Here is a 20,275-nt window from a genome sequence, read left to right on the forward strand (position 1 = left end):
GACGCCGCGGAACAAACTCCAAGGAGCTGAATTCTTCACTGTGGATTTCATTCATTTTGTATCTTCACGCCAATGTCAAATATAGCTTAGCCTTCGATTGGAAATTGCCAGCCAGCCAGCCAGCTCTCTGCAACGAGCGTTCGGTTTTCTCCTTGGACTGCGGCAGCAACGTTTTCGGGGGCCAGGCGGACGACGTGCGACTGCCGCTACGAGCGCTGCCGCCGCTACGAGCGCTCCCGCCGCTACGAGCGCTCCTGTCGCGTCCCGTCAACTGCCACGTCTGCAACGGAGAAAGCCATTACAACTTTCAAGACCATTGCACCAGCACTACTCCAAGCGGCTACGACATCCGTACGATTGCAACCGCCACACAAAACCTACCACTGTTTTTGTGCTTTACATTTTCTAACACACACACACACACAACTTTGCTACCCGATGGGCGGCGTCCCTGACTTGATGTTGGCAGCTGCACGTTTCAATGGAGAATGTGGGCGGAGCTCCCCCCCCTCCCCCAATACGCACACATTCCTGCTCAGGGAGTCAGCTGGCTCACAAGCACACGATTGTGTCGACCCACGCCACATCCTCATTAGACAAGTATGTACACCAGCAGCACCACCAGCACCACCACCAGCAGCAGCAGCAGAAGCAGAAGCAGCAGCAGCAGCAGCAGCAGCAGCAGCAGCAGCAGCAGCAGCAGCACCAGCACCAGCACCACCAGCACCAGCACCAGCACCACCAGCACCACCAGCACCACCAGCACCACCAGCACCACCAGCACCACCAGCACCACCAGCAGCAGCAGCAGCAGCAGCAGCAGCCCCACAAAGTGTACTTTCAATGTCAAAGATGTCTCTTCACAATGTACCATGAGAAGAGTTAGCGGCGCTGTACGTAGCATGGCAAATGTCTAATTCAGACCGAGACGAAACGGGCCTGTCGGGACTTGTCGGTTAGTAGTCGTTCGTGGCGGAGCATAAAGAATAAATCAAATTGAGCCTATTGAATGGTCATCGGGGCGTTGCGTGACCGCTGACTCATGAGCAGCGTGGCACCGGTGCATTAGTGGGTGTGCCGCCGCGCGCTGATTCCTCAACGGGCAGCGAGACAAATCAAGCGCGGCGGCCTGCGCAGGCAGCCGAGCCGGCCAGGTGAAGCGTGATCGACAACCTCAATCGGAACTCGAAATTGCGTTCCCTAGCGTTGGCGCGGTGGTCACGACTCGCGAGGCCTCCGCTAGCCCGAGCGCACTTCAAGCGTTGCTTCGACCACTGCGGCGAGCACGACAATTCGTACTCCGACTGCTGCTTGTACTCCGACCGGAAGCGTCACTAGCTGATCTTGTATGATAAGAACCTCTTGCAAGGGGCAAATTGTAACATTTCATCAGCCCTTGCTTGACATTTTGACGATGAGAACATTCCAACGTGAGGCGGGTGCGCGGCGTGTCATCTGTCATTCAAATGGGTGAGTGATTTTGTCGGTTGAATTTGAAAGGCCCCAGGTCAACAAAACTGCGCCATTGCTCGAATCGAGTTGACATCGCGTGGGTCAGCACTGCAGATTGTGACGGGCTCGGTCGGGCAGATTACATTGACCCCGGCAACGCTTTACAGGCTGCTGACATTTCATTGGACAAAAAAAGAAAAGACAAGAAAAGAAAAAATGGATTCAACAACAATGAGTAATGGATGGGAGAGGAGGATGTGCTGGACGGGAAAGACGAAGGGAAGCGAAAGAAGAAGCAAGGATGTCAACGCATTCAAAGCAATCCTGATCCTGCAGCCGAGGGGGCTATTTTTAGATTCTGTTGCCATGTGCCCGCAATGTGAGTGGCAGAGGCGCCACACACAGGCACACACAAGCCCGTCCGTCCGTCCGTCCGTCCGTGCGTCCGTGCACAAAACATGAGGTCAATGAGTTGCCGTGCGCTCGAGCGCCTCACCATGACCCGACCAACATGCAAACGTGACAAGACGACATCATGCTAATGTCACAACTCGGTAAGCGTGAACACATGACAACTCAAAATGATGCGCTAACGTGACAAGCTAGCATGATCAAATGCTAACAGTTATATGAAAACAAGATGGCGAGCGAGCGAGCGAGCGCAGCGTTAACCGGAGCGGAATCCTTTTTGGGACGCTACAACACAGACGACGACGACAAACGTACATTTAGAACAGGGTTGACTTTATTTCCTAGGAAAATGGAATCATTAAAAGTATGAAATCCAACATGGCGGCTGCAGATAGAACTCTAAAAAAGTAACACTGACAGAAAGTGATTGAACAAGTTCAAGCTCCTCTAAAAACTATTGTCTAACTTAAAAATACTTGCGCTCCTGGCTGACAGTTTTCTTTTATACATTGACTTTTTATACCAAAAAAACCCCAAACCAATACAAACTATTTCAATAAATCTTGAAATCAAGCAAGATTTTCTGCTGGGAGATGACAGCATCCCAAGTTCCAAGAGCGAGCGAGCGAGCGAGCGAGCGAGCGAGCGAGCGAACAAACACCACACAGAATGAGAGAACATGCGTGATACTTGGTGAACAAGCCAATTGCTAATCAGGCCCAAACGCTCAGCTTGTCATTGGATTCACCTTCAGAAAACGACCGAAACAAACGTTAGTCTTGTTAAATTGTTAAACAGCGATTGTCCGACCGTATCTTAGGTTATCTTATCTTCGCCTGTTAAACGCGCGCAAAATTACAAGATGGCGAGCCATTCGAAAGATCTTTTCAACGTGACAAATGTGAGCGTGAACGCAAACTATCTTAGCCTCGGTACCTTAGTCTTGACCAGCAAAGGCAAGAGAGTTAGCACGTTGTTGGCTTATGGTTCAAGGTCAATCGGTCAAGTCCATTCAAAGGACATCCAAAGTGACATGTTAGCTTCCAGGTTGCTAAAGGCGTCTCATTAGCTTTGGCTAGAGCTTTGGCATGCTTTCATTTTGAGAACTAGACTCAGCTGGTGCCCACTAAAAAAATTAAAAATAAAATACCGTGCAATGCAATGTGGGCTATGACTTCATTCAGTTAGCATGACGACGCTAACACTCACGCAGAGAGAAAATGGGACGAGGTGCTAGCTTGGGCTTCCGGTTAAGGATGAGGAGTCAAAACGTCCCACGCGAGCCAAACTGTTGTTGCAACAAACACAACTACAACTACAAAGACACTAGCCAGCTACAGCAACTTCGGCACAAATCAAATGTGGAATGGGATCGTTTTTAAAGTCTCCTTCAAGATTCGATGTGTTTGTCCTGTGAGATGTTTGGCAAAGAAAAGGCCTAGCAAGCACTTTGCATCGCCAAAGCCCCAGCACCCCCTGGGCGTAACCACGGAAACCAGCCCCACAGGTCACGTGACTATCCTATCCGGCCGAGATCGAGCGGCTCGCTTTCTGATCGGACGGACGGACGGACGGATGCTCGCTGGCACGCACGCGCACGCACGCCCACGCACTCGCACTCACAATTTGGCACGCAAACAGCAAAAGTGACCAATGGCAACGTTAAACTTGGAAGAAAGGCACCGGCCCAATTCATCAAAAGCAAATCAGACAAATGTACACACAAAACGCAATGGGAATAATGATGACGATGATAACTACAACGACATCAACGAAATGGAGCGCAGTCTCGTCCAATCGGGCCAACGCTGCTTAAAGAGGCGATCGCTACGCACGGGCCTCGTCGCCGCTGCCTTCCTCGTCTTGGTCGATTTCTGTCGCATCTGCGCAAGCTGACCAATGAGAGCACAGGACAGTGGAGTCAGGGGGCGGGCACGTGCCGGGACTTGACCAAGAAGGGGATTTATTCATTGGAAATGATTGAAATCTATTTCGGTATTAAAACTAGAGTGTCAAATATATTTGACACATTTTTTGAAACGTCACTCAGAAAAGGAACAAAATAAAACCAGCACAATGCTAAGATAAATGCTAAAAATAAAGCAAAAAAAAGAAGGAACGATGAGATGTGCTCAATGGGAGCGAAGCGAGGGAGGAGGGGCAGGCATCGTCTGAATTGAACATTCAGGGCGAAGAAGAGTTACAAGCACACGCACACACAGAAGCCGAGATGTAGCATGCGCGCTTGCTTGCGTTCACCTGCCGCACTAGCGGTAGTTGCCTATGGTGTCAAAGAAAGAGAAGTTCAGGTCTGGAGCAGAAAGTCAGCCAAGAAAGAACAAACGAAAAAAAGAAGCAGAGAGAGAGAGAGAGAGAGAGAGAGAGAGAGAGAGAGGCCTTGATTAGTACAGCGGACAGGAAAGGGGAAAGAGAAAGTGGCAGAGCCCTCCCCGAGGCCAAGCGCCGACCCAGCTCGGCTTACCTTGCGCCGCCGCCGCCGCCGCCGCGTTCCTCTCGTTGAGCAGTTTGGTGTGACTGTTGGGAAAGATCTTGATCTCCGGCGGGTCTGGGCTGGTGCCGCCGCCCCGCGACGCCCTCAGGGCGTTCAGGTACTGCAGCCGGGTCACCTGCGCCCGAGCGCAAGAGGGAGAAGAGCGCCCCGTCACGTCTTCACGCACGCAAAGTCGCGTTCCAGATCTCACACGCAGTGCGTGACGCGCGAGCACGTACCCGGACCAGCTGCAGGTCGGTGAGCGCTCGGACCGTGTAGTCCGGGCAGTAAGTGGACGGCGTGGTGGCCTCGGACGCATCAAACGGATCTCGCGGAGACTGACGTTGACTCGACGCCGGCGACTGATGCACTGTACGAGGCACACGTTTAAAGCGGAGGGAAAAAAGATCCCTCGCGTGTTGGTGCAGTTCCCACGCTGACCTGAGGATGGCAGCGTGAGCGCCGAGACGCCGTAATAGGTGAAGGCGCCGTTGTCAAACTTCAGGCCTTCCTTGCCGATCTCCACCTCCACTCGACCCTGTCGTCACAGCACGCGCACTGAGCCGCCCTTCCTTGCCACGCACGCACGCAGGCACGCACGCACCTGCAGCAGCAATATGAAGTAGTCCACCGGATGGTTGCGCGTGTACAGATAGTGGGCGGGGCTGAGGCGGTTGCCCGGGTCAAAGTGCACCTCCTGGTTGACGCTGGGGTGGCGCAGGAGGTGGAAAAGGATCTTCTCTGACACGCGTGCCGGGCCAAAGTGCTCCACCTCTGCGCACGCCGCATGCGTGCGTGCGTGCGTGCGAGCGAGGTTGGGAGGGAGGGAGGGCGCAGTTGAGGCGTAAGAAAACACGCACGTATGCACGCACGCACGCACGCACGCACGCACGCACGCACGCAGGCACGCACGTATGCACGCACCTCTGGAGAGGAAGCGGTGAGTGGCCAGCAGCAGCTGCGGCGACGTCCTGATCTTGGGCTCGCCTTCGGGCGTCTTGAAGAGCGAGAACTCGTCGGGGGTGGCCCGAGGCTCCAGGGGGATCTCCAGGGGGGGCAGAGGACGTTTCACCTTCCTGTCCACTGCCAAACCAAACAAAAGAGCCCAAAGGTCCACAAGGCCAGGCAGCCGTCCCATCCAAACGTCGGCGGCTTCAAGGGAACCTACGGTAGCCATCGGACTCGTCCAAAATTTCCGACTTGATGATCTCCTCGATGACGTCCTCCAGGGTGACCAGTCCCAGCACCTCGTAGAAGGGGTCGCCCTCGCCCTCGTTGTTGACCTTCTGCACGATGGCCATGTGAGAGTTTCCTGGACGCGATAAGCTAAGGTTGGCGCCGACGGAGGGAGGGAGGGAGGGAGGGAGGGAGGGAGGGAGGGAGGGAGGGAGGGAGGGAGGGAGGGAGGGAGTTAGGGAGTCGATCGGCCGGCGCCCGCCTATACAAGACCTTTCTTGAACTCCTCCAGCATGGCGTCCAGCTTGGTGTCGTTGAAGACAAAGTGCAGCGGGTGGTTGTAGAACTTGGTGATGGTGGTCATGGGCGTGCAGTCGTCGGGGTCCACCAGTGCCAAATCCTTCACGTAGAGGATCTCCACAATGTTGGACCTGCGCAGGCAAGTCGGCCCACGCAATCAGTCACCCGCTCTGACGCTGGCCCCAGACCGGAGACTCAAAGCGCACTTTTGGCGACCCACCTCTCCTCCTCGTAGATGGGCACCCGCGTGTAGCCGCTCTGCATGATATCCGACATGGTGGCAAAGTCCAGCAGGGTGGAGCTGGGCAGCATGAAGCAGTCCTTCAGCGGCGTCAAGATGTCCTCCACCGTCTTGCTGCGCAGCGCCCCGCGCCTGAACTCCTCCTTCACAAACTCACTGCAATGCAACGTGGCAACGTGGGAGAGACAAAACTCCAGACAACAAAGCAATGCTAATTGTACCTGTACGGGTCGTTGACGCTGGTGCGGATCATCTCCATGGCCCGCTCGCGGATGCAGCAGGTGCTGATGTCGCGCCTGAGCGCCAGGTCCAGCACCAGACCCAAGGGGCAGGAGAGCGGGCAGGTGAGCACCATGCTCACCTGGGCCAGCCAGGTGAGGCCCGGGGCCAGCCGGAAGCCGTGGCCGGAGCACACCACGTGGGGCAGCAGCTCGGCCAGGAAGAAGAGCGCCAGGGCGGCGGCGAAGGTGGCCGCCGCCACCGAGCCCAACGCCCGGTACAGCAGCACCGCCGAGGCCGAGTGACCCAGGACGCAGAGGAGGAGCAGCGAGCACGCCTGCCGTGCGCGCCCAAAAACAACAAAGACAAGTCAGGGAGGGAGGGAGGGAGGGACGGACGGACGGACGGACAGAGGGCACTGGCGTGACTTCCATCACGGCGCCACTTTTGGGACCAAAATCAGGAGTTTGGGTTTTTGGGTTTTATTTGGTCCTGCGGTGTCCAATTTACAAGAGATTTTCATCTTCACTTTACAAGCACCTTATCTTGCTCATGAGAATCATCTCAAAAGCATGTTGGAATGATTGTGCGTGAATAGTCGATTGTTTTTGTTTGTTTGTTTGTTTGTTTGTTTGTTTGTTTGTTTGTTTGTTTGTTTGTTTTACCAGGAAGTTCCCTCTCCTCCTGACCGGCTCCAGTCGCTTGGCAGCGCGCTTCTCCTCCTCGGAACCGCAGCTGTGCAACACGTAGAGCTCGACCGGGTCGAGCCACAGCAAGCTGAGTTGGACCGTCCTGAGCAGCCCGCAGACGAGCACCAGCATCGGCACCAACACCGCCAGGCCCCACGCGGGGATGGGCTCGGGGGGCAGAGGCTCGTCCGCGGCGACGCGCAGCCTGTCCTCACCGGCCGAGGTCCATATGCCACCGCTCTCCACGCACACGTGATGGAGGTTCTGCTGTTCGGCGCCGCCGCTGCTGCTGCTGCTGCTGCTGCTGCTGCTGCTGCTGCTGCCGCTCCCCGACTTGACCTCCACCGTCAGTAGCCCGCCGCAATCCTCCTCGGCCGCCGCCGCCACGAAGGGCTGCTTCACCTGGAAGGCGGCCTGCCGCCGTCTGTCGTCGTCCCCGCACGGGTCCCCGCCGAGCGCATCCCCGGCCGCGAAGGCCAGCCACGGCCAGGTCCGGTTCCTCAGGCCGGTGCCGAAGAGCCGCAGTTTGAACGAGAATCCCCGGGGCGCCGAGATGATCCCCGCCTTCATCCACACGCGGCCCGCGGGGTCCTCCGGGCGCAGGCGCACGACGGGCGGCGGGGCCGCCGCCTGGTCGCTCAAGCCCAACCGGATCCCGCACGACAACAATACCATCAACACTATCATCAACAGCAAGCGAAGACCTGCCAAGCTGGCCACCATATTGGAATTGGTCAGGCTGACTCCGAGGCGGGTCATGTGACTGAACTCCGCGGCAGGCCCCGCCTTCTCGAAGCCTTGCGGCGTTCAAGTAGTGGGACAAAGGACAAGTCGACGTGTTGAAAACGTGCGGACGATACTTTCTCAAGTGGAAGAAGCAACATTGCAGCCAATGTATGGGCCAAGATACGACAAATCACACCTCCATGGAGTCACATATGTGTGCATATACATGATTTACATCATGCAGGGTATATGCTTGACGAAAAGCTACGTACGTAAAACGAAGCACCACCTCGTGTATACGTACTGACTTGTATGTTCAAACACATTTGACACTTCAACCACAAGTATGAGGAGAACAAGTACCTCGAATCAATGAGTAGTAAATGCGACTAAACGACGGAGGTCTCAAATTTCCTGGCAGGCGGGTAACGCAGCACGAGCGAGCCAATATGGCGCCCGTGAAACTGCGCGCCGCGGCGACCATGTTGGCTCTGCCCTTCCCTGCTCTGCTTACCGGTCGCTCCGTTCCGCGGAGGACATTTTGGCGCTGGGAAGGTTTGGTTTGCTTTTGGTTTGGTTTGGTTTGGTTTGCCACATTGCAGTCATGCGCACATCCTATGGCAGGGGTGGGCAATTCCGCTCTTCGATCATTAGCAAGGTCTGGATAACAATCGTGATCATTTGAATCAGGTGTGGGAGACCTAGAAAACATGCAGGACACCGGCCGGCCCTCGAGGACCGGAAGTGCCCATCCCTGTCCTATAGGATCGTTGCCGTTTGAATGAGCTCACAGCACAGATGGTGTGTAGAGAAAGCAAGGCCAATTTATTCATGAACCCTTGACAGAGATGCTTGATGATAGAAACCACCACTGCATACGTTGCACACTCCCGGCTGTCAAACATTGCAGAAGATGCGCTAAATATTCACCGGCAAAATCAAACGTGTGCCTTGCCAAAAGACCTTTGGATCCCAAACTTGACTTGACTGCAATGCCCAACGCAGAATAATGAGAAGAAGGGGAAAAAAAAAACCCCACAGTTGATGATGTTGTTGTTGTTGTTGTTGTTGTTGTCAACATTGCGAGGAAGGGATGCAAAGGGAAGGATGCAGATGTCAATGGAAAGACATTTAGGCCAGATGGAGTTGTTTGATGTTGATATGCACTCGAGGTTCATACGAGAGGGCCAAAATAGTACGAGTGATGCAAAGAAAGAAAGAAAGAAAGAAAGAAAGACAAGCAGAACAATGTCTGCATATAGTCGGGCAACAACGTATGTATATATCATCTGCTCTTACACCAAAAATAATCTGATTTTCTTCAGCGCAAACAAAACAAGCATAGATCGAAGAGGCTAAGATTGCTACAGAACTACTTTTCGGGGTGTGCCTTTCATCACAGTAGTCACTCTGCAAGACCGATCGATCGATCGATCGATCGATCGATCGATCGATCGCCACACGTTTAGCGCCCCAAACAGTGCAAGACAATTATTGTGCTTTCGTGGTGCTGCTGCGAGTTCCATTGTAAAACAACATTCCAGACGACCTTTAAAAATAAATAAACCAACAAATCAATGAGCTACATGTTCCAGATCCGTAAGGAAAGCATTGGCTCCCAGTGATTCCCCACCAATTTACCAAATTAATAGGAGAACCAGGATCTGTTTCCACCAAATTGTGCGTCTTTGTTCAACAACGTGCAGAAGTGAAATCCAAATGTTATTTACAGTGTGGACGCTCACAAGCGCAAACGCCGTGCTCTTCTCTACTGCACTCTTTCCACTTGAAATGGTTCATTTTTCCCTTTATAGTTTCATGAATAACATGAGCTACATGCGAGCAATTGTGAGTGAAGCTGCCCTAACGACAGCTTACCTTAGCAGTGAAGTTAAAGGTTCAGACAGGCAGCATGCGACGACGGAATGTTTCTCTCCGTGAATCTTTGACCGTAAACGTGCTGAATTCTTAAGCCGCACAGTTAATAAACACACACAGAAAGGGCACGGACACGCTGGTTAAACATGAAGCCATGTTGGTCGTTAGCCTAGCATGCTAACTTGACCAACAGGTTGGAACCCTGAACCTCAGCAATGTGAGCTGGATGCGCTAACCACTACTCCAGCCTGCGGCAAAATTCCCTTTTCGCGGCACGAGTGCCCATAATGGCATTTTTGATTTGTCATCGTCAACGCTAACCTCCCCAAAGCTAGCTGCTGCTGCTTCTCATTAATGGCCGGCAAAACCAAATGCCAATCCGTCACCTTACAAAATCCCAAATAAAAAGTCCAAAAATCATGATGGGAGTTTGTAGGATTGCGCTGATATCCTATGGGTTTTTTTCCGGCTCACAGTGATAGAGGAGCTGACAAGACACCAGCCTGTCCATCAACGAACGACACACCAAATACAAGAAATCAAAAGTGTTGTCTAAATATGAAGCCAATGGAACAGGAAGAAGCTGGAGAATTTACGGAAAACTTTCCCGCAGCGCCTTGGCAAGCGGGATAATGCCCCAAAGTCAAGGGTCCGTTTTGATTCGGTCAGGTCCTTGGATGTCTCAGATGAGTGGGCCGGAAGCAGCAAATTCGCAGATTGAAAATGGCGTCACAATTGCACAGCTGCTGAGGGGAAAGAGTGGCTCTGCCAAAGGGGGGGATGGATGGATGGATGGATGGATGGATGGATGGATGGATGGATGGATGGATGGATGGATGGATGGATGGATGGATGGATGGGTGGAGCGATGGATGGATGGATGGATGGGTGGGTGGGTGGGTGGATGGATGGATGGATATTGGATGGATGGATATTGGATGGATGGATATTGGATGGATGGATGGATGGATGGATGGATGGATGGATGGATGGATGGATGGATGGATGGATGGATGGATGGATGGATGGATGGATGGATGGATGGAGCGATGGATGGATGGATGGATGGATGGATGGATGGATGGAGCGATGGATGGATGGATGGATGGATGGATGGATGGATGGATGGATGGATGGATGGATGGATGGATGGATGGATGGATGGAGCGATGGATGGATGGAGCGATGGATGGATGATAGAAGGTTTCACTTATCTAAGGTGGCATGCAGATCCTTCACGTCCTTTCTGGTCACGGAAGAACCCGAAGTGAGGGAGGTGTGTCAGATGGTGCTCTCGCTATGCGCGTGCGCGAGGGGCTGGCCGGGTCGCCGGGGGGCGTCCACGCAGTTGTGTTGCTCGCCCAGCAGCGTGGTGGTCTCGCCCGGGATGCCCTCCGCTTCCCCGGGTGGCGTCGCCTGGCCGGGGCGTGGCGCCGAGCTAGCGCCGGCGTTGCACGGCGGATGCTTGAGGGGAGGCGTAGCGAGGGACAACGGGGGGCGCCCATCGGGCGGCGCGGCCGCTGCATCCAGGCGCTGTTGACTTCCCTCGGGGGACTGCGGCGTGCTGTCCAGTCGCGACGTCAGCACGGCGTTCTGGTACTGCGCTCGGGTGATCTGAGTAGCACAAATAGCGGCTCCCTAAACGACTGGAAAGGTGCTTGGTGAAGCCTTTGGTTAGTTGCACCTTGACAAACTGCAGGTCGCTGATTGCTCGTACGCAGAAGTCCGGCACGTACTGGAAGGGCGTTCCCGGGATTTGACCGGCGCTGCCCCCCATGGAGCTGCTCTCCGGACCTCCGCCGCTGACTGACGCCGAGCGGTTCAGGTTGCCCCCGTGCGTGGGCGAACGGAACTCTGGGATTGGACGGCAAGAGCGTGTCGAGGTGGTGTTTGTGAAATTGTGCGGTGTAGCGCGGACACACAAAGGTGGCGTGGAGGTGAAAACGACAAACATGCCGCCATGTGAGGCCAAGTGCGTTGATGGCGCGCGGCGTTCTCATCGGCTGAGCTCTGTGATGTCAGGGAGGGAGGGAGGGAGGGAGGGAGGGAGGGAGGGAGGTAGGGAGGGAGGGAGGGGTATGGGCTGGGTAGGAGTGGGCTGGGGTTACCTGATGACAAGGTTATCTGAGGTGCTATAAAGGAAGGAAGGAAGGAAGGAAGGAAGGAAGGAAGGAAGGAAGGAAGGAAGGAAGGAAGGAAGGAAGGAAGGAAGGAAGGAAGGAAGGAAGGAAGGAAGGAAGGAAAGTCAAAGTCAAGGAAGGAATCATTTGACATGCTGGGTTTAGCAAGCAATTAGCTTAGCCTAGCCGAGCATGTGAGATGCAAAACACCTCGTGCCTCTTTTTGTCCGTCACATGGCGGGCCTTTCTCTACTCTAAGCCGAGAAGAACCTGGAATGTGGAGTTGACTTTGGAAAGGGGCGGGGACTCATCACCATGGAAACAGATGCTAAGGCCAGGCAGCTGTGTTAACTCTCAGCTGCCCTCTGGTGGACAAGCTAAAAACGACAGCTGTTGTCGTTTGCATCTTCAAGGTCACCAATGAGGTCAAATGCTAATGATGACGGCGACCATGACGACGATGGTGAAGGATGAACCCGGCCAATGTTTACCTGGGATTCGAGAGAACACAGAGAACCTCTTAAGTGAGAGGCGCCTCGGAGGCGGAGACGCCACCGACGGGGACAGGGGGGGGGTCACTGCTGGGAGATGGAGGAGACGGGGGGAGAAAGATAGACAGGACTTAGTTGTTATTTTTTGACAGCAGCGGACTCCAATCGGAAGCCCGTCGAGACGCTCGATGGGCTGCCGCGGCTCATGGCAAGCAAGCAAGCAAGCAAGAAGCCAGAGCCTCATCAAAGCGCTTGGCCACCTTTGAACCGTCGGCGCTATTTTCAGCGCAGGATTAAGACGAGTGTCGGCCAAGCGCCCGCCGCGACACGCGGCGTTACGTTACATCACCGCAGGCAGGCAGACAGACGACGCCTGCGTTGAAGGAAAAAAGAAACACCTTCCTTCTTTAGAGGAGAACAATTCCCTAGGCCAAGAAGCAGGTGGAAACGTGCGCTCACCTAGCGATGGCGTGCTGAGTGCCATGACGCCGTAGTAGGAGAAGGGGCCCGTCTCAAACTTCATGTTCTCGTTTCCCGCCTCCACCTCCACTCGACCCTGAAGACACACACACACACACACACACACACACACACACACACACACACACACACACAGTTAACAAGTCTGACAGCATCTGCAATGCGAGTTCTCCGGTGACACACACACACACACACACACACACACACACAATGAATATTGTATCAGAAGCCGTGGCGTCCTTCAAAAACTTTTTCCTGCAAGTTCTTCAGAAAAGATTTGGCATACCTGCAGAAGGAGCACAAAGTAGTCGACGGGCTTGCCGCGCTGGTACAGGAAGTGCTGCGGTGCGCGCTTGTCGTCGTCGTCAAACTTCAGCTCCTGCACCACGTCGGGATGCCTCAAGATCCTCAGCAGGACCTTCTCGCTCACGTGGAAGCCACCAAACAGGCTCACCTCTAAGAGCGCAACAACACCAGGGAACTTGTATTGCCGCGGGCGGGCGAGGAGACAGCCACCAGAGAGCGCAATTCGTCAAGGCCAAAGATTGGCCGGCCAAACGGCAAAAGAGCAAATTTGCGTGCTGGCAAAGTTGGTGAAAGCGCGTCACCGAGGGGCGGAGCTAAGCAAACAGGAAGTCGAGCGGGACGCTCACCCGTGGCCAGGAAGCGATGCGCGGCCAGCAAGAGCTGCGGCGAGATCTTGGCCTTGGCGTCGCCCTCGTGCTTGAAGGCCGAGAAGTCTCGTTTGTTCTTGTTGGCGTCCACTCGCTTCTTGTTGCGGTTGTCGGCTGCGACAAACGCGAGCGCCGTCACGGAACCTCGTCTAACTTTTGCAAATGCGATCAAACGTCGGCCGCTAATCCCAAAGCCGAGCAAAGCCGAGCAAAGCCGAGCAAAGCCGCTTGCGCCTTCTAAATTTGCTCGCTCGCCCACTCACTGTAGAGGTCCGACTCGTCCAGGATTTCCGACTTGATGATCTCCTCGATGACGTCCTCCAGGGTGACCAATCCCTGCACCTCGTAGAAGGGGTCGCCCTCGCCCTCGTTGTTCACCTTCTGCACGATGGCCAGGTGGGACTTGCCTGACGACGAGAGCGCACGACGTTAGAAACGGACGCGAGCGCAACTTTGGGGCTGGAGGCGACACAGTTGTGACTTCCGTCCAGCCCCAAATTGGTTGCCAGCCAACATCGAGGCACGGATCGACAAACGACGGGCCGGTCGATGATTGGTCGGTGTGGCCCATTGATCGTAACGCGGGAATGCCTCAGGCTACTTCCTGTGTGAAGGTCGAGAAGGGGTCGAGAAGCGGTCAAAACACACGCGCGCGCGCGCACACACACACACACACGCACGCACGCACGCACGCGCACACACGCACACACGCACACACGCACAGCACGGCCGGCGCTGGCACGTGTGAACTCACGCACACGCCCCACGGACACGGACACTCGCTGGCACGTGTGAACTCACGCACACGCCCCACGGACACGGCAACTCGCTGGCACGTGTGAACTCACGCACACGTCCCACGGACACGGCAACTCGCTGGCCCGACCTTTCTTAAACTCCTCCAGCATGGTGTCCAGTTTGGTGTCATGGAAGACAAAGTGCACGGGGTGGTTGTAGAACTTGGTGACGGTCTTGAGCGTGGTGCAGTCGTCGGGGTCGACGAAGGCCAGGTCCTTGACGTAGAGGATGTCCACGATGTTGCAGCGCTCGTCGTCGTAGACGGGGATGCGCGTGTAGCCGCTGCCCATGATCTCCGACATGGTGTCAAAGTCCAGCACGGCCTCCGCCTGCCGCGACAAGAACCGCCGCAAGGCTCAGCACCTGCTGGCTCGCGACTCCGCCCCCCCCCCCCCCCGGTGCCGTCACCTGGATCATGAAGCAGTCGGCCAGCGGCGTCATGACGTCCTCCACCGTCTTGGTGCGCAGCTCCAGCGCCCCCTGGATCATGTTGAGCTCCTCCTTGTCCAGGTCGTTGTAGGGCTCGGTCACCTTGAGCATCCCCACCAGCTTTTCGCGGTTGTAGACGGTGCCGATCTCCTGGCCCAGCAGCACGTCCAGCAGCTTGCTGACGGGGAAGCTGAGCGGGAAGGTGAGCAGCATGAAGAACTTGGTCAGCGCGATGGTGTTGGCGCCCACCGCCAGGCCGTGGCGCGAGCACAGCGCCTGCGGCACGATCTCGCCGAAGATGACGATGCCCACGGTGGAGGCGGCCACGGCGCCCAGGCCCGAGCCGATCAGGTCGTCCAGCAGGATGGTGAGCGTGGTGTTGACCAGCACGTTGCCCAGCAGCAGCGAGCACAGCAGGTAGTTGCCCTTGCGCCGGATGGGCTCGATCTTGCGCGCGTACTTCTTCTCCTTGTCCGTGCCGCAGCTCTGCACGATGCGCAGCTCCATGGGGTCCAGCGCCATCAGGCCCAGGTTCAGACCGCTGAACATGCCCGACAGCACCAGCAGGCACGTGGTCAGGATGGCCTGGCGAAACAAGCACCAGTCTGCTTTCTCTCTTTTTACAAACCGAAGAGACAGAAAAACAAATAAAAAATACCATACAGCACACTGGGAAAGAAAAGATTGCTACTCATTTCTCAAACCATAATAATAGGAGCTAGAGGGGTGCCCCCCCCCCCCCAAAAAAAGCAAAAAAAAAAAAAGCCTAGCTCTGCCCTTGGCAACCAATGTTTTGTATACTAGAATTGGTCCAAGTATTTGTACTTTGCTATTTAGACGAATAAGCTCCCGGCAAAAATGTGGCTTGCTAGTTTTCTCAAAGCCGCCTGCGCTCGCTCCCTCGCTCGCGCACGCACGCACGCACGCACGCACGCACTCGCGCACGCACGCACGCACGCACGCACTCGCTCGCTCGCTCGACGTCACTGACCTGCAGCCACAGCGGCAGCAGCGGCTTTTTCTCCTCCACGACCAGCAGGCGCCCGTCGCGGTCATCTAGCGGCTGCCAGCGCTGGCCGCCGCCGCCGCCGTCCCGGTCGTCCATTCGCGTGCACAGCGCGTACTCGCTGCTCGACTCGCTCTTGCGCAGCGGCTTGACGTGCACGCGCAGCAGACCCGACGTGCCCCGGCCGCTCACATTCATGAAGGTCCCGACCGCAATGTCCTTCGTGAAATCCGAGCAGGTGCCGCCGCCGCCGCCGCCGTTGGCGTTGGCCGCATCCTCGTCCGAGGATCCGAGCTCCGCAAAGCGGATGAGCGTCCAGGCTCCGGGGTGCAGCCTCAGGCCGTAGATGCGGAGCTGCACGGAGCTGTCCTCGGTCACCTGCAGCACGCCGTCGTCAGTGGTGCTGGCCGGCTTGTCGCTCGTCTCCAGCCGCATGCCGAGCACCTGCGTGCCGCCGGCGCCGGCGCTTCCAGCTCCTCCTGCTCCTGCTCCTGCTGCTGCTCCTGCTCCTGCTCGTGCTCCTGCTCCTGCTCCCGCTGCCCCTGGTCGTCCCCCGTCGCCGCCAGCTCCGCCGGTCGCCTCCGAGCGGGCTCCGTCTGCGCTGCACAGGAAGAGGAGGACAGTGACGATGTAACCCTGCTGGCCGCTCCATTCCCTCGCCATGTTTGTTTGACTGGTGGCTGGAGCGCGGTGACGTCATTTACGCGAGTCCCGCAGGCCACGCCCCCAACACCACCCCTCCTCTCCTCTCCTCTCCTCTCCTCTCCCAGGCGATCCACTTGGCCTACCTAAAAGGACGTTTTCACTTGGGATGATGAGCTAAAGCGCTTTATGATCATTGATGATTGATTGCGTTATTTTCCTCTCCTCAATTGTCCAAGCTAAAGGACACATTGACATGGAAATGCGTACTGACAACAAAATTCGGGGGGCCGACATTTGGCGCCTTGACAGCGGTGTGCGACAGTCGTCAAGCCAGCTTCTTGATGACGACGTCCACTTCCGGGTGGCGTGGGTGTGACGCGTGACGTGACGTGACGTGACGTGACATGACATGCGTGACCTTGCGTATGTCAACGAACCACCGCACGTCAAGTCGTGCGGCGCGCCTCCCAAATCAATGCGCCATGTCTGCATTGTCCATCCGCGTGAGTGGAGAATACACTCACGACGTCACACACGCGCTGCGCTGCGAACGTCTGTCGTGGGGTGCGCGTTGTCGACAGCGCCCCCTCGGGTCTCGTTTCCATCACTACCAAGCTATTCGTCACCTTCAACGATAATAATGGTGACAATATAAATCGTAATCGTAAACTGATGAACAAGCGTGTGACGTCTGGTGTGGCTCAGTGACCAAGTCGTACCTGCAGCGTGCAACAAATGCAAAGGGTAAGAGTCAAATGGCTTTTTATTTAGTGTGGGCAAAGGGGAGAGAGAGAGAGAGAGAGAGAGAGAGGGAGAGAGAGAGAGAGAGAGAGAGAGAGAGAGATTCCAGTGGGCAAAGTCATGAAATGCAATCATATTGAATGACTGAAGTCCGGCCGCTCGGTGGGCCGGCCGGGGTCGCGCCGTGGTCGTCAAGGTGACTGACGGACGGACGGAGGGAGGGAGGGAGGAAGCACCTCCGCCGTGTAGCTGACCCGCTTGGACTGCAAGACGCTGTAAGTGTTGTCGAAAGACAAAACGTCTGCAAACAAACACAAAGCAATTGGATTCATGGACCTTCTTGGACAAATGTACGTTGCACTCACACACTCCCGCCTCGAGGCAGGTGATCATGTTGTCCTCGGGCACCAGGTGCGCGTTGTAGCGTTGGCTGGGAAGCACCTCCAACAAGTCCGCCATCTCCTGCTGGCCGCCCGGCGCCGCGCGTCGGAACACCCCGAAGCCAATGTCCGCCCCGTCGCTGGCGAACTGCCACCTGCGGGGGGGGGGGGGGGGAGCTTATGCGCGCGCTCAGGCCTCATAGAAAGGCAGGGCTTTGGCTTGCCAAGCCGTTAACGACCTTGATGTTTGCCACGCCACGTACCTCAGCAGGCTGCAGGGGGCGCTCACGTGGACGTCCAGCTGCAAGACGGCGCCGCGGCCGATGCTCACCGTGGTGTCGTACTGGACCTTGATGGAGTTCCGGCTGTAGTACGACTGCGGCACCGTGCCGCCGTAGTTGATCTGCGGATCGTCACCGCCGTCATCGTCGCCGTCTTCGCCGTCGCTGCCGCGTGCGCTCACCATGGTTCTGCAGCGAGGATCTCCGTCCGGGTCCGTGCGGGTTCCACCGTACACCACCGGAAGCTGCTCGGCGTCCACGTGCTTACGAAGTACTTCCTGCCAGTTGCCTGCTCACGCGGGAACAATGAGCTCCAAAGAAACACGCCCGAGGCGCCGTTTTGGGGCCAACCGCCTTACTTCCGACAACCGTGAGCTTGCGTCGCGTCTCCTCGCACAGGAAGCGCTTGATCAGGTTGTAGGCCATCGGAAACAGTTTGGGAGCTGCGGCGAAGACGGCGAAGGTCAGAGCAGTCGGTCGGCAAAGTGGCGGCCGGAAAGCCCGTGAGCTACCTTTGATAAGGAAGACCCTCTTGAGCCCTTCCGGATAGTTGTCCTCAAACATGGTGAGGATCTGCGCAGGGCAGGGCAGACGCACGGTCACACGTGGGCGGGCGCCAACAAAAGGGAGGGCCGAGGCGCCAGGGACAAACCTCGCCGTACGTCTCGATGGCCGGCTTCCACATGTGCTTGAAGCCCAGACCCTCGCAGTCGTAGATCAGCGTGATGGCCTCCACGTTGACGCCCAACTGCAGATGCCGCAATGAGGGAAAGGCAAGCGCTTGGGCAAGGAGCGACGAGCCAGACCTTCTCCGACTGCTTTTCACATTCCCTCTGCAGCATCTCCATGTTCCGCATCTTGGTCCTCAAGAAGTCCTGCTTGCTGGCCGACATCAGAAGCCCTTTGGGGTCCAGCGGGCCCACCAAGTCGTACCAAATGGGGTTGCCCTCCTTGTCGTAGCCGCACATGCCGCCCGACACGTAGCGCGTGATCACCTGCGCATGTGGGAAACTGTGACCACGTCGTCGCCGCCACGTCATCTCTCCATTCACGCAAACCTCAGGTGGCGTCCAGTCGGAAATGATGGTGTCCGCCTTCATGTTCCTCCGGAAGTCCAAGTGCTGCATATGCACGCACGCAGGCACGCACGCACGCGCGCACGCACACACACGCACACACGCACACACACCCACACACACACACACACACACACACACACACACACACACACACACACACACACGGGGAAGTGACCTTAAGCGGCTACATGCAGCAAAGGGCCAATTGTACTTTCAGCTTGCCTTCCTGATCATCACTTCAGCTTTGGGGACATTGAAGCTTCGGGCTGGAATAAAGACAACAAATATAGATTTGCGGGCAGAATCACAGTCAACACAAAGCACTTGTTGCAATAGTGACGTTGCATTTCCAAGTTAACAGGAAATGAAGAGAAAGAAATGAGCTAAGGAATTCACCCAAATCAATGACTTTTGAGCAAAATGATGACAAGAAATCATTGAAAAAGTAACACCAAGAGTAAAAGGCAAAAAATAAGTGTCATTCATGAATAGGGAGAAGACCAAAAAAAGCTTCAGAAGTGATTCACTCAAATAACAATCAAATGAAAAACTGCTTGAGGAAGTTAGTAATAATGCCAAAAAATAAGAACAAATGGTCATTTGTGTCAGCAAATAAATACAAATCAATCAATAAATAATAGGGTTGCATGACTGATAAAGGGATGTGTCAAAGAATACAAAACTAGTCATTGTGGAGAGAAAAGGAGAAGTTGAGGAACGTGCTTCAGGTGAGACGCAATGCTTGCGTCATTGAACGGTGGTCTCAAACCAGTGGACAGTTTCACTTCAATCAATAAACAAACTCGCACAAACATTTTGCTTCTTCACCAGCGTGGACTTTCATCCTCCGTTCGGTGGAATTATTGATCAAAGAACCGAGCTGGGAAGTTCGGCTAAAGAACTTGATGTCCGGCCGGTCGCCCGATTGGCGCCTCGACTTATTTGTGCACGCTGTTTGCTCTTGGGGGGGGGGAGTGGGGATCAAGTTTAATCAAACAAGCCTTGCTTGTCTTGCTGATCTCAGTCCATCCACTTCTTATCTTATCTTATCTCTCCCTACTCAAAGTCCCTGCGTGCGTGACTGACCTCGGAGCCAGCGGAGCAGGTAGTGGTCGTGTTGGGCCGGCAGTTCGGGAAGGATGTCCCCGATTCGCTCGCGAAACTGCAAGCGACAACAAACAATTATTTGGATTTGTAAGACAGGAACGATCATGTCAAGTCCATCTTCCACAACAAAACCAAACTCATATTGAGAAAAGCAACAAACAGTTGGAGGAAGTCCAAACAAGGGAGCAAATGCTTGAGAAAAGTAACGAGAAGCAAAAAGTGGAGGGAAATCAAATGAAGGGGAAAGAAAGGTCAGCAAGCGCGACTTTCACCTGCGCGAGCGAAGCAGCTTGTTTGGCGCTCAATTCTCCAACGCGGCCACTCATGTTGCCTGGCACCCCGCTGGACACAATGGACGACTAACGCTGGAGACCGAGCGGAGACACTGGCCTCGGGGGAGGTCCAGGACACGCCCCCCCCATCACGCACGCATTTGGGGTAAAAAAAACACCACACGGGGC

At 55.5% G+C, this 20,275-nt stretch overlaps 3 protein-coding genes across 9 annotated transcripts; all 3 read right to left on the bottom strand.

The window, feature by feature from the left end:
- Window positions 1-2,175: 2,175 nt before the first annotated feature.
- cnnm3 (cyclin and CBS domain divalent metal cation transport mediator 3) lies at window positions 2,176-7,741 on the bottom strand. The gene is made up of 11 exons (XM_088392324.1): window positions 6,956-7,741; window positions 6,293-6,627; window positions 6,051-6,227; window positions 5,804-5,961; window positions 5,523-5,666; window positions 5,279-5,437; window positions 4,959-5,128; window positions 4,796-4,892; window positions 4,594-4,724; window positions 4,346-4,490; window positions 2,176-3,755 (listed from the first exon to the last, which is right to left on the bottom strand). The coding sequence occupies exons 1-11, from the start codon at window positions 7,736-7,738 to the stop codon at window positions 3,691-3,693; spliced, it is 2,364 nt and encodes a 787-aa protein (XP_088248450.1). The 5' UTR covers window positions 7,739-7,741; the 3' UTR covers window positions 2,176-3,690.
- Window positions 7,742-8,509: 768 nt separating this feature from the next.
- Window positions 8,510-16,735, bottom strand: cnnm4a (cyclin and CBS domain divalent metal cation transport mediator 4a). 6 transcript variants are annotated; one of them, XM_088392319.1, is made up of 11 exons: window positions 16,026-16,729; window positions 15,567-15,959; window positions 14,555-15,160; window positions 14,235-14,475; window positions 13,612-13,755; window positions 13,328-13,462; window positions 12,961-13,130; window positions 12,654-12,750; window positions 12,195-12,284; window positions 11,268-11,437; window positions 8,510-11,197 (listed from the first exon to the last, which is right to left on the bottom strand). In XM_088392319.1, the coding sequence occupies exons 1-11, from the start codon at window positions 16,242-16,244 to the stop codon at window positions 10,865-10,867; spliced, it is 2,598 nt and encodes an 865-aa protein (XP_088248445.1). In that variant the 5' UTR covers window positions 16,245-16,729; the 3' UTR covers window positions 8,510-10,864. The 6 variants fall into 6 exon arrangements, with proteins under 6 accessions (XP_088248445.1, XP_088248444.1, XP_088248443.1 ...); XM_088392318.1 differs by having other exon boundaries at window positions 12,195-12,281; window positions 15,567-16,727; XM_088392317.1 differs by having other exon boundaries at window positions 15,567-16,726.
- A 236-nt stretch (window positions 16,736-16,971) lies between these two features.
- sec14l7 (SEC14-like lipid binding 7) lies at window positions 16,972-20,239 on the bottom strand. 2 transcript variants are annotated; one of them, XM_088392350.1, is made up of 12 exons: window positions 20,087-20,239; window positions 19,794-19,869; window positions 18,930-18,973; window positions 18,687-18,749; window positions 18,435-18,623; window positions 18,281-18,376; window positions 18,141-18,201; window positions 17,988-18,071; window positions 17,811-17,917; window positions 17,611-17,750; window positions 17,333-17,502; window positions 16,972-17,268 (listed from the first exon to the last, which is right to left on the bottom strand). In XM_088392350.1, exons 1-12 carry the CDS (start codon window positions 20,138-20,140, stop codon window positions 17,159-17,161), a joined length of 1,194 nt encoding a protein of 397 aa, XP_088248476.1. In that variant the 5' UTR covers window positions 20,141-20,239; the 3' UTR covers window positions 16,972-17,158. The 2 variants fall into 2 exon arrangements, with proteins under 2 accessions (XP_088248476.1, XP_088248475.1); XM_088392349.1 differs by having other exon boundaries at window positions 17,611-17,917.
- Between the last annotated feature and the right edge of the window lie 36 nt (window positions 20,240-20,275).

The sequence above is a fragment of the Syngnathus floridae genome, chromosome 12, assembly GCF_059516105.1.
Source record: "Syngnathus floridae isolate MCC-2025c chromosome 12, RoL_Sflo_1.0, whole genome shotgun sequence".
Taxonomy (NCBI): domain Eukaryota; kingdom Metazoa; phylum Chordata; class Actinopteri; order Syngnathiformes; family Syngnathidae; genus Syngnathus; species Syngnathus floridae.